The sequence below is a fragment of the Corvus hawaiiensis genome, chromosome 18 (genome assembly GCF_020740725.1).
Source record: "Corvus hawaiiensis isolate bCorHaw1 chromosome 18, bCorHaw1.pri.cur, whole genome shotgun sequence".
Classification (NCBI taxonomy): domain Eukaryota; kingdom Metazoa; phylum Chordata; class Aves; order Passeriformes; family Corvidae; genus Corvus; species Corvus hawaiiensis.
This window is the reverse complement of record NC_063230.1, coordinates 6596035-6609602: the sequence shown is the minus strand read 5'-3', so window position 1 is coordinate 6609602 and position 13568 is coordinate 6596035. Positions and strand designations below refer to the sequence as shown.

Sequence of the window (13568 nt, the reverse complement as noted above, 5' to 3'; positions counted from 1 at the left end):
GGCTTGATGGTTTTTTGTGCTGCCTATGAATGAGAATGGATGTCTTAAACTCGAGTGCCCTTCATAAATCCTATCCATATCAGTTTTACATCTTTCCCTTCTGATGAAGCAGCAGCTGCAGCAACCTGTTTTGAAGTGATCAAAAACAGCTTTGTGTTTTGTTTCCCCAAGGATATTTTGTATGGTTGAAGTGACTCTTGACATTTGTGCACTTTTTAGTGCATCTCCTTTTAAAAGCTAGGTATTAATGATAAAAACCTGAGCATTTCCACACCTTTCCTGAGCCCTTGCTGAACTCCTATTTTTTTTTACCCTACCTGGTGGTGTATAAATTATAAGCTGTTTTCTGTCAGTCCGTTACCTTGAATAGCACTCAGCACAGCAGGATGCTGCTCTTGGTTGGCATTGATGTCCTAGCACAATATAGTTGATAACACACAGCATGGAGCTGGTTCATCTGGGAAGAATTACTCCTCTCTGGGAGCTTCTGAACTATATTTCCAAATACTGAAGCACAAAACTGGACTTAATCTTCAAGTTCTCTCACCTCTCAAATTACCAGATGCAAGTGGAAGCTTTCTAAGCTTTTAGTGGGTAATATGCTGGACAGAAAATTTGAAGCTTAGGGGACAAGGCAGCTTTTATGTAAATTTTGAGAATCTGTGTCTTTAAACAGGAGCAGCTCAAATCTTGGAACTGTTAAGATATGGCAAGACCTGGTTGCTTCACAAGCAGTTTAATTTTGACATCATTTGACATAGTACATCAATACTTATGAAGGATTTTTCTTGAGTGACCTGACATCTGTGACACAGGTTTTCCAAAAGGTAGAAGGACCCATCAGCATGGCAAACTTCCATTCTGAATTGGCAGCTTCAAGTTTTAAACAACTGAAAATAGCCACAGAATCACCACTGTTGAACAACTTCCTTGAGGTACAGCCCTATACTTAGACTATAATTGTGCTGGAGTGAATTAGATAGCAACTATAAATTGGAAGGAGCTGGGTGAATACTAATCATGACTTGATCCAGTGGGAAACAGATTGGAGGATACTTGTGTTCACCACACTAGTATTCAAAGGGTGAAAAAAAATAGTGCCCCATGAATTTTTCCTTGAACCAGTTTTTTCATTTTCTGCACCAACTAGCCAGCAAGTGACATTTCTGGAGTAATTTTATAAAGTCAAAGGAAACAGATCTGTATCTGTCTTGGCTAGTAAAAATATCACTGTTGCTGTTACTGCCTGTGGTTGTAGTATTTAGAAGAATAAAGATCTTTGGAAAATAACTGATCTTCCAAAATTTGATAGCTTTCAGAATATGAAGTGTGCATGTAAGCACTGAAAATGATGGCCTTTTCTTTGTGAAACACTCAAACATGTTTAGGTTCTGATTTTCTGACTGAAGTTGTTATCTTAAGAGTCCATGGCACTCTAATTTACCACAAGATTAAATTATTTATAAAAAGGAAGTAGGAAAAGCAAAGTACATGGAAAATTCTTTTGCAGAGTATTGTTAAAGTAAAATAGAAAACCAGTCCAATTACACCTTTGCCACCAGAATCTGCAACAGCTTTTCATGGCACTCAAGTGATGTAGAGGCTTGTTAGCATCTCTTTATTGCCCTGGAAAAAGTTGTCATCGTTGCTTTTCTTGGGAGACAGATATTCAGGTCAAATAGAAACAATTTAATATTTGAAGAGCACCAGTTTATTTAGCAGCTGACAGTATTGGGCTTGAACAAGTGACTTGTGGTGGCTGCTTTGTGCCACTTCAGTCCTGGTTTCAGCAGCGAATCTGCTGACAAGGGCAGATGCTGAGGAAGGAATGAGTTCTGCTTCCTGGGTGCGGACTGATGGAACTCTCTTCGTGTGGGAAGCTATTTTTCAAAGCATCTGGCATAAATTCTGTTAATTTAGGATGTTAGCCTGTGTAACTCTTCCTTAACCTTGCATGTTAAAACCTGTGAACTTTTGTTTTATTCCTGGGGGAGATAAATTGTTAAGTCCTCGTGGGCGTTCTGTTTAGCTGCAGAGGGTCAGCCATATGGTGCTGCATCTGCTCTCACTTCTGAAAGGGAGCTGATTCTTCATGTGTTTGGTTCTGACTGGTTCTTTGGGTTTAGCTGTTACCATTTAATGCCATGGGAAAATAGAGCTCCCCGTGCTGAGCTCAGTAGAATTTGATAAAGCATTCTACATTAGTTAGTGTTATTTTTAAAGTCTTGCTATAATTGAAGATTTGCTTTTTTAGTGTCTCAGTATCGCTCTGACAATCAGAGTGTAGATAGTGCTACTGAACCATTAGCATTAAAAACAGATTCTAAAACTAAAAATAGATTAGCCTTTAAAGTAATAAAAAAATCAGTAATCTCCACTGTCAAATTATTTTACCATTTTGTGTCCTTTGAAATGTACACTGACTGAATTTCTTGGCACTGACTTCTTGCCTGTGATAGATAGCATATTCTAATATTGAACACTAGAATTACTACTTTATTCCTGTAAGGCCATGCAAGTGTATTATGCACAGCCATTCCTTAATGGGTGATCTCTGTAGACATGTAATTCCTAGGATAATGTGATAATTAAATAGCCCTTGCTTATCCCATTAACCCAGGGCAAACGCAGTATGCTAGAGCCAGATGAATGCAAAGCAACTTTGCTGTTCCTGGGCTCCAGCTAGGGATTTTTTTGCTCATCAGTGCCTACATTTGTTCCAAGGAGTGCACTGTTTGATGTTGGGTCTTGTGGAGGTCTTTCCCCCAGGTAATGCACTGAACAGCCTCCAACTTGGGGTTTAAATTACCGTGAAATTGCTGTGGACCTCTTGCTTTCTAAAGATAGTCTGAAAAGAGAAAGTTTTACTGATGTGATTTCATATATATTTCAAACAGATGTAGTTAAACCTGTTAAAGAAGACTGTGTAGCTTCTCTTTATTTGGGATCATGACTAGTTTATTTGGTTTAGTGAGGTAACCTATGACATGAGGCTAAATGGAGCTAATCAGCTGTAAAGGAAAATAAGCAGATTTTTTATATAGAAGTGAATGTCTACATAGTTCTGTGCCGGTTAAACCCTATTACCTTCAATAGTGTCTAGTAGTACTAAGTAACATACAAGCAGATATTTATAATGCTTATATTCTTGGGGTTTTAATTTTTCTCTTTTTAAGGTTAGTCCCTTGTTTCCACGTTAATCTTTCTCGGTGCCCATCTCCATCTTTCTCTAAGGTTTCTCTCCGCCACTGTGCCAGCCTTCCTGCTTAGGAACCTGCTAGTTTTGCAGGCTATGGCCTGCCCTGCAGTGCCTCCACCTGAACTGAGTGTTCCTTATTTACTCCTGGTAGGCACATGGAGCCCTCCAGTCTCTTTTCTTGAAAAACGTCTTACACCATGTTCTTCCAAAGTTACTGAATCCAGTTGTCATGTACACCTGTTAACCCTGACACTGAGATGAGGGGGTGTGTGGGTTTATTTCAGAAGTCATGAACTAACATTTCCTTTAGAAGCTTGAGCGTGAATAAAAAAGCCTTGTTCTTCTGGCCGAAGATGGGTCTCCTTTCCTGGTTTTAATTACATCCTACATCTCAGACAATGTGTTGGAAAATGTACTGGAGGGGTTGTCTTATGTCCTTGAACACACAGCTGAGGAACAAAGCAGCTGGAGAGTGGGTAGTTCTGTAAACAGGAACAGATACAGTGTGCCAGGGATGATGCATTTGCTGCAGCAGTTGAAATGGTGAGCAGCAAGTCCTGTGTACAACTGCAGGCTGGTGAGAATCTGCCAAAATATTTCGTTTACTCTGCACGACTCAGGTAACAGCTTGTTGGTTCTTTTCAGTTGAAGGTCCTTCAGTTACCTACTGAGTAAAACTGTAAGGACCTGCCATCTTTGTTTACCTGAGTCATGTATCACATATGTCTTGAATTAAAACCCAGAGCAAGTTTAATAAAATGAAATCGGCCTTTGCATGCATCTTTCACCAGTACTAACTATTCCTTCTGGTCCCCAGGCTTGACAGGGGACCAGCGAACTTACCATGGGAAGGAGAATGTGGACTCGAGGCACAATCGAGGGAGAGGAGGAGAGACCACCCGCTTCCACACCGTCAACATGGCACAGCCTGTCCGATTTAGCAGTAAGTTGCAGACTGGGAAATCTGGGCCATCTTTCTGCTAATTAATTTAGAAATTTAGGCTATTTTAAAATGAAAAAGTAATAGTCTTGCATAGTCTCTTGCATAGCTTTTTGACCAAACTTTGACATGTTCTGGTATTTCAGAAGATTGTGCGTTTCTTTTATATATGTCCTGCTATATTGCATGGTTTATATAGCAGACCAGTACATGCAAAGAATGCTACTTCCTTATTAATCCTGGTTTTGTGAAACCAGAGTTGGAATTTTCTGTTATAACTCACTGCAGTTACAGAAAACTGAATTAAGAGACTTGAGAACAGAACTGTGAATTGAAAGGAACAGAAAACAGTTTTCGAATTTTAAGTTTCTTAGGTCATGCAAAATTAATAGGGCAGATGCTAAAATCATATTTCACGTCTGTTTTAAATGTCATCCTCCTCTCCTGTGATTCTCTCTATTAGTCACCCATCACCTCCAAGAATGTCAGTCAAAAGCCTGTGGGCCTATTTCACCCAGAAATGCCTCAAGGCTTTTGTTTCAGATTCCCTCAGTTGAGTTAATTGAGAGAAAGCAGAAACAGCAGTTCACACCATCACCTTCTTAATTCCTAAAGATCTGCCTTACAGTGGTTTTTTTCCAAAGCAACCAAGAATTTCCCCAGAACTATCATCTTTAATGACTGACTCTGGGAGCAGGATTATGTGAATACTATTGAGACTGTAAGAGTAGGTTGAAAACTTCACAGCAAGTTGGATGTATTGGTAACCACCTAATAGAAAGACACAGTCATTAAACTGGGCACCTCTGAGGTTTTTTTGCTGCTTGTTTTTACTTGGATTGATCAAATTTATTGGTTTTATAAAGATGTGCAGGGAAATATCTTCCACAGTAGATGGTCAGTCTTAATTAAAGATTTTAAAGGCTGTGACAATGTGACAGAACTTTGCTAGGAATGTCATCTTTTTAAAAACATGTAAAAAAAAATCAACATTTATCAGAAGCTGTAGTAAAGTAAGTCTTCAGGGATCTATAATGTGTGCACCTTCTCCTGCGGAGGTGAAGTGTACACACTGTTGTGTGTACGTGTCTCAGTGATTATTGATTAGGATGCATTATATTAAAGATCCTAATTTGGGGGGAATGGTTTCCCTTCTATTCTTCATGTTTCCTAGGAAAGTGCCCAACAGGATGGCACCACTATGAGGGCACAGCCAGCTGTTACAGGGTGTATTTAAATGGGGAGAACTACTGGGACGCTGTGCAGACATGTCAGCGGGTGAACGGATCCCTCGCCACCTTCACTGCAGACCAGGAGCTGCGGTTCATCCTGGCACAGGAGTGGGACTTGGAAGAAAAAACATTTGTAAGGAAGGACCAGCGTAGGTGAGTGGGAAGAAAGGGACAAAGATTTCGTGTTAGAGAATGGTTTCTGTGTGGTACAAATGCTGGTGGTTCAGTGTGTGTAGAAAACCTAATGGTAAAATTGACATCAGGTGAATAACCCAGTATGAACATGCTGGTTGGCTGCTTGGCAGTGGCCCATCTGCGGTTTTGTGTTTTAATTAATATTAACAGATAATTCAATTCAGCAGAGTCTTTTTATCAGCAGAGTCTTTTTATCTTCGGGCTGTCTTAGCAATGTACAGGTATTCTTGAACTGCATCAGGGAACGTGGATTTAACAAGACTTTGCTGCTGCACTGCCTTGTATAGAAATAATTATTTAGATTTTTCAACAAGATTTTGGTTTCCATGAAGTACCTGTAGCACTAACAAAGACGGCAACTTTGAGGTAGGAATGAAGTAAAAAGGCATTTTGAGTTGCAACTATGTTTGGGTGCTTTAGATATTTCATTCTATTAGTTCACTACAAACAATTCCATCTTTTTCTGCATATGGGTTTTTAGTCAGACTCATGGGCTGCCATGATGGATCACCAGGAGTGGCTCAGTAATGTTTTCTTTTTGTATCTGGAGAGTTAAATGGTTTGATCCAGAACAGTCTGACCTAAGTTTATGTTTAGAAATACTTGACTTCTGAATGCTGCTGTGTGATTTTTGGGTTTGAGATACTGAAGTGCTGCCTTGACAACACAATTAGGGCGCTGCATATGAGTAGAAATAAAAGACACAGTCAGTTATAATTTGTAAACATAGAAAACTACCAAATATTTTATATTTTCCTCTATTCAACTGTAATCTCTCTCCATTGCCAATGTATGGGCCAGAAAGATAAGGAAAAAAGTAATCAGAATGTTTTGAAAATTATCTTTTACATTTGAAGACATTGGAAGGTTCTGTGTAATTTAATTTGTTACTATGTTTTTGGCCTGTATCTGCAGAATGTAACTTAATTTGTTTTGCAGATTCTGGGTGGGATATCAGTATGTGATCACCAATAGAAATCACTCTCTGGAAGGTCACTGGGAAGTAGCTTATAAAGGTAGGTCTCTCAAATTACTGCTTAGTTCAGTGCCCATGGGAACTTTGTTAAAGCATGAATATGATTTGCAAGAACAACGTGACTTCTTTCACTGCTGGTGTTGAAAGGTGAACTGCTTCGCTTTACAGTGTAGAAGTGGAAGAGTTTAATACTCAATACGCATCTTATTTTAAAGTTTAAGAAGTTTTTGGTTTTTCACGCTGCTGTGGAAAGAACATGTTTCAGTTATTTGGGCTTTCCCCTTGATTAAGATAGAGAAAGGAAGCTACTCTGTAATTTCTCATTCTTTTTGGTGAATGTTTAGGTGAACTGCTGATTCCTGGTTCTAGTTTTTGCAGACTAGTGTAGCATGTTTGGAGGTTTCAGCTTTTCAAAAATTGGTAGAATTTTATATACTAAAACAACACACTTGAATTTTGCAGAATTTACCCATATTTTTTCTTTTTACCCATATTTTTTCTTTTTAAAGTATTTCAGGTAGTTTACTTAAACCGTGTCAGGATTTGCATAATCCCAGAAATAGATCCCATTTTATATGAAAAAGTGAACATTAATTTGGTGGGTGTCACTGGCTAAACCCTTTCAGTTGCAAAACAAGCAGCTCCCTCTGCTGAAAATGCAAAGTTATGTTTCTACATCTTTTATTTTTAACTAATTCAGTTGATAGAATAGTTAAAAGTCATTATACGAACTCTTATGTGTACAGTTGCCTGTCTAATTGCTGTACTGGTTTAGGTAATGGAAAATTTAAAACAAAGGTGGTTTTTTTTTTAAGCATCAGCACTGTGAATTCCAGTGTAGCATTTGAAAACTAATCTGAATAGGTTTTTTTCTCATACATAGTTTTCGGTATCCATGGAAAATCTGGAAGGAAGACTTTCCTTTAGGTATAGATACATAATTATGGTCAGAATTTTCAAACAGTTGGGTCTTGAAAAATACTTCCTTTGACACGCGAACACAAAGATTCTCCTTAAAAGGACGTTTCTTTGCTCTTTGGAAAGCTGACTGCACTGCCATCTGCTGACAGAGTGGTCACAACAGGGAGGCATGCATTACAGAAAAATCATCATAACTGTATCATTAGTTTTATTTAATTTGATGCATTATATGAATTTAAGCCTTCTCAATACCATATAATCTTCTGTTTTCAAGCTTTATATTTAATACAGAGATGTCTCTATGAAATAAAGTACATAGTAACATTCAGGAGTTTGTGAAAAACTTTTCTTAGGCTTGTATTGAGGCAGACTCTGAATTCATAATAACTGTTTGAAAAGTGATTTAGAGTTCTGTGAAAATTTTAATTTATTGTTGGGACATGTGGAACATAAGTCCTCCAAAAAATGCCCTCAACACCTTTTGCACTGTTTGGATCCCATCAGGAATACTGTTTTATGAGTTGGAAGGACCAAAGTGTGGATGCCTCAGTGCATCCCCCCAAACATGGGAACGGCTCTGCAGGAGCTGCATGGGCGGATGCACATTTTTGGAAGCACTGGTGGGTGCATGGAGTGCCAGGCACAAGATTGCTGTGTGGGTTCTTGCTCCACTGGTAGCAAGTGTGACCAAACTCAGTGTGGTTTGAGGAGGTGTATAACATTGTCAGGCAAACCCCATGGGACTCTGTGAAGCAGCACTTGTGGAGATGTTGGAGTATTGCTTCTCCTGGTTCAGAGTGACAGAATTACCCAGTACTTTGAAAACAGCAGCCTCTTTTCTGTGTGAGTCACCCCTTCCCTCCCAGCTGTTTGCCTTCCCCCAGAGCAGTGTTGCTAATGGAAGCTGAAGCTGGAGGGCTCTTTGTATTGGAGTTGGTGTGCATTAAATGAGTGATGTTACAGAGCCCTTCTAAAGCTTTTCATACCCACAAGCTGCTTATGCCAATGTATCTTGTTCCAGGCTCTTCAGAAGTGTTTTTACCCCCTGACCCTATCTTTGGTACGGCTATGTCTGAAAAGGAAAATGTTCTTTGTGCCCAGCTCCAGTGTTTCCATTTTCCTACCCTCCGGCACCATGGTTTACACAGCTGGTATGCTGAAAACTGCTATGAGAAATCTTCATTCCTCTGCAAAAGGAGTAAGTTGGGTTCAGTTCAGCATTAACTGTGTTGTGTGTGTTTAAATATGCATATAATAAATATCTGGAAATTGTTTCATTATCCTTTCTAATTTTTGCCCAGGGAATTAAAAAAAAAAAAGAGTGGAGTTACATTTCTGCTTGATTTTAATAAATAAGAGCATCATAAAGTGTGGCTGTCACACAGTACAGAGTTTCACTAAAAAATCACTAGGCAGCAGTATCAGCCCCAAAATAAACTTGGGAAAAAAAAGTTGGTTTTTTTTTTTAAACTACCTTATTAGTAAACATTACTCTTAAGTTATTAATTTCACATTAAAATGAGGAAACACTTATTTATGGTTTGAGTATAGCAAATTCTACTAAATTCTTTCCAGCCAATTATTAGAACTAGAAGGGAAAGACAAGTGGAACTCACTGACTTAAAAGTTGGGGGAGGGAAAAAAAAAAAAGGCTTTTGTTCTGTATCTTGCATTTCTGTACTCCAAAAGCCTTGATACCAACAGAAGTATTTGCGGTGTTATCAGGTAATCGTAAACATCACCTGATCTAAGTGGTGCTTCTTTGCAAGGAGAAAAGTTGTTTAATTTGAGGGTCATAAAGGGTGCAGCTGACTGCCAAGGGAAGTTGCGCAGCCGCTCTCCTCAGAGGTTTTTATGACCTGATTAGAGAAAACCCTGAGCAAGCTGTTGGGACCTCATGGCTGACCCTGCTTTGGTCAGAGATTGAGCTGGAGACCTCCTCAGGTCTCTTCCAGTTGTAACTTCGTGTGGACCCTGCCAGCTGAGCCATGTGTAGGGTGGAGGGGACAGGCCATGCTCCCTGAGCAGTCGTTCCAGCTACCAGGTCCCAGTACTGTTTTCTCTCTCTGGTTTTGGCACCTGCCCTTAGGTCAGTGGGCAAAAGGCAGCTAAGCTTGCCTTGCTGGGCAGAGATCAGGATACTGCTAGGACAGTGGAAGTACTATTGCCTGGCCCTTTTGAAATCCTGGCCTGTTAAAAGTGTCCTTCAGGTTTGGTCTACAAAAGATCCAGCTTTTCCTAATACCAGAAAAGAGGAAGGGAGCCTGCAGCAGGCTCTGGCAGTGAAGATTAAGCTTCTCAGACCACTTGCTTTCCTCTGTCTTGGAGAGAATGCTTGAAAGCGTGTCAGTTCCATAAAATACCTAAAACTCACCTTGACAGTTTTGAGCTGAAAATCATCCCTGTGTCCCTGGAGACCATCCATTATCTTCCTCACTCCCTGGAGATACCTTTTTGAAGTTCTTTAATGTGAAGGCCTGGATTTTAACTGGTGGTCTGCTTATGTTCGTAAATCACTTAATGCAACAAATGAAGCTGGATTCCATGGATATTGATGTGCCTTTCTGTTCTAGGCCAGACTTGTGTTGATATCAAAGACAACATTGTCGATGAAGGCTACTATTTCACTCCCAAAGGGAATGATCCCTGTTTGAGCTGCACGTGTCACAACGGTGAACCTGAGATGTGTGTGGCTGCTCTGTGTGAGCGGCCCCAGGGGTGTCAGCAGTATCGCAAGGACCCCAAGGAGTGCTGCAAATTTACCTGTTTAGACCCAGGTAAGACTCTACTGCTACAGTTTTGTCAGTAAGAATTAGCTGAGTGCTCAACTTGGGTATCTTTGGGTATAGCTTTGTTTGAAACAATACATCCTTGCAGTGCCTCTGCATTGCTGGGTACAACCACCCTGTGGGGAAAGGTCTCAAATCATGGGAAAGGAAACACTTGAGACTGTGGCTGGTAAAAATGAGTTATCCCTGATGCTACTTAGAAAGGAGAAGCAGTAATTTATTTTCAATATGAAGAGGGACAGTACTGTGGGTTTTTAGTAGAGCATCTGGTACATTTCCTTTGTCATGTTTAGTTGTCATGAAAACAAAACACTTTTCTCTTGAGCACTAATTAAGCATCTTTTTCTGGTCATGAGCATATTTATGTGTGTGGAAGTTTGCATTCAGGGATCACGTGGGAAGCAGAGTTTTTAAATTATATAGAGTTTCAATAATAATCAGGACTTACAACCTTGCCTACTGGATTTGGCCTATCAGTGCAGGTTTTTGTTTTGGATCGATAAAGCCAATAAAGTTGACTTCAAACTGTTTGTCAGTTACTGTTTTGGGGTACAGATTTTGGGGGGGTTATTTATATATATCTATATCTATATCTATTTATATATATATATAGTCTTGTGAAAAGAAATGTAGCTTACTTGGAGTTTACTGTGAGGATGGTCAAATACTGGAGCTAATTGTTTGTGGAATCTCCTTCTGTGGGGATATTCAGTGCCTGATTGGACTGTGTCCTGCACAACCTGCTCTAGCTGATGCTGCTTGAACAGGGGTTGGACTAGGTGATCTCAGGATGTTCCCTTTAACCTCAACCATTCTCTGTGACACTGGGGTTTTTTGATATTTTAAAAGAACCTGATCTTATCTGAGTGCATTAAGAAACTATTGTTCTGAACTCCTGCGGATAGAAGGTCAACTCTTCCTATCAGAGGCTTGTATATTGTTACAAATAAAGGGGGTGCTTATTGACTTCCAAACTTGCAGTCTTAACTAGAGAAGTTAGTCATTAAAGGCCACTGGCTCTCCTTGTGTCACATTTATTCTGAGGGTTAAACTTAACAGATGTTCACAGCTAGTGTGGCAAGTCTGTTGGTGAAAGAGTGGGGAAAAAGCAGGAGTCTTCCTCCCACTTTTATCAGCTAAGACTTAGGCTTCACTTTTTTTATCTCCAGGAACAGTGTCAGCAAAGCATCATCCAGCAGACAGGATAAGATGACCTGGGATAACCTTGTCGTGTTCTTTAATCCTTGCTTATTGCTGTGGGTCTTAACTATTTCATGAATGCTGATTTGAAGAGTGTATATTTTACCACATCCTTTCTCATCCTTAAGCTCTTCTTCTGTACTGATGCTAAATGAGACTGTTCCATGATACTCTTGCTTGAATTGTTCTGGTGTTTTTTTTAGTAACTCAGTTTTTGAGAGAGGAATTATCAAGCAGTCAGCCAACTTCTTTCATCATGAAGTTACTTCAGCTAGTGATAAACACTGAAAATTTTAAATTAAACATTTCAGTTTTCCTTCTGGGTGGTAATAAATGACTATTCCAGATGACAAAAATTAATGAATTACTTTCTTTAATCAGCATGTATTTATCTTTGTCCAATTCTTTCATATATCTTCCCTAAGCTCTGTTGCAAAGGAAAGAAAACAGTTTACTAATCAACAGTAAGTAAATTAATCACCCAAGGAGAGACCTGGGGGAAATAAATCCTGCTGTTGGGTTGGCAGGTAATCAGCTCTTGCAGCGTGAGTGGGTGAGCAGTGATTACAAGTGGTAACAAATATTACTCGAGGACTCTGTAGTAGGGGGAATTTTCAGTGGTAGGAGTGAGCTGAGCAGTGACAGCTATACTCCCTTAAAAGATGCTTCTCCTCATTTAGCTAATGATAAATAGCAGAGGAATATTTTGAAACCAAGGTAGTCTGTCTATTGCTGCTCCATGGTTGTGGTAGAAAATAATTTTTCTGTTGTGGCTCTTGTTTAGATAGATCTGCAACTGTGAAAAAGTAGTAGAAGAAATAAAATACTTGAAAAGAACTGATGTGCAGAAGCTTTTCTAGTGACTAAACTAGTGCGGTTACAGGGCACTACTATACTGAGTGTAAAAACAAGTTTTCTGAAATAATTTGTTCTGGTTTTTTGTGGGCTTCAGGTGTCCTTGGTGGTCTCAATCCCACCCTGTATCTCAATCCCATGCCCACTTCCTGCCACTCATTCTTGTACCTGCACTGTACTGTGATGTGGTTCTTTCTCACAGAAAAGTGCTGCCCTATCTCCACCCAGCCCCCCTTCTCCAGACAAATCTTGTTCTTTCTCATGGCATGTTAATACCAGTAGTCCTTGGTTATTACTAACGATTCTCGTCTGTTATTACTAACAGGCCTTGATTGGCTCCACAGCTGCCTGGTTATCAGTGTTGGAGGCATACACATGAGCCCCTTATCTGGGAATTGAGAGATCAAAAGGATCTCACTTTGGACTGCTGTTCATAGGGTCAAAAGAGAATGGGCTCTAGTCATAGTAATTTTTCATCCTGGGCACAGTTTGAGTCAGTAACTTTCTTTGAAGGTTCAATAACAAAAATACCGTTCCACTTGGGTTATTATTCAGGCAAGAAAAATAAGGTTCCAAGGCTGTTCATTAAAAAACAGGTGTTCATTAGACACCTGTTAGTTCCTGGGAACAGACAGTGTTTCTGGTAAGCTCAAGAGGGCTTAGTCCAAGTGCAGTTTGTCAAGGCTGAGGTCTAATGAGCATTTCTCAGTTAATAGTGCAGCCTGCAGAGGGGGAATGCACCACCAGAATCCATCCCACGACAAAAGTCAGCTTCTCTGGGTCCCTATGCTGATGTGTGTATTTTACTAAAGTCACTTTAGTGTTACCGACAGCCTTGAGTAATCTACAGTGGTCATGGAGTCAGCATTGCCATAAGATGGAGGAGGAGCCAGGGGCAGGTCTGTGGTGTTCAGGAGGGTGTGCTGGTTGGGAGGTGTGGGACTGCATCGGTTGAAGTTGAACTATCTGTCAGCGGTAGTTGCTAAAAGGTTTGACAGCACCCAGGCTTTTGTGCTGCACAGCCGGATCTGAGAGGGTGTAATGTTCGAGCTTTATGCACAGTGCACTATTAAATGAATTTCTTGTTGCCAAGAAAGCGTTACATAATAAATGCCAGCCTGTTAGCCATGTACTGCAACAATATAAATTAGGTGGATTTTTCTGTTACTAGCATGGGTAGCAAACTAGTACTTAAAATTTTTGTGAGGCTTTTAGCCTTCTCTTATAAGGAATCTTTGATGAAACTTCAGTTGCTCTTAGT

At 39.9% G+C, this 13568-nt stretch overlaps 1 protein-coding gene across 2 annotated transcripts in view; it reads left to right on the top strand.

The window, feature by feature from the left end:
* DGCR2 (DiGeorge syndrome critical region gene 2) overlaps window positions 1-13568 on the top strand; it is a 45238-nt gene that overhangs the window by 24018 nt on the left and 7652 nt on the right. The window contains exons 3-7 of one of the 2 annotated variants that reach the window (XM_048322720.1): window positions 4017-4142; window positions 5305-5524; window positions 6506-6582; window positions 8485-8661; window positions 10037-10240. In XM_048322720.1, coding sequence (XP_048178677.1) covers window positions 4017-4142; window positions 5305-5524; window positions 6506-6582; window positions 8485-8661; window positions 10037-10240 — 804 coding nt within the window. The remainder of the gene's footprint in view (window positions 1-4016; window positions 4143-5304; window positions 5525-6505; window positions 6583-8484; window positions 8662-10036; window positions 10241-13568) is intronic. The other variant, XM_048322721.1, reaches the window with a different exon arrangement.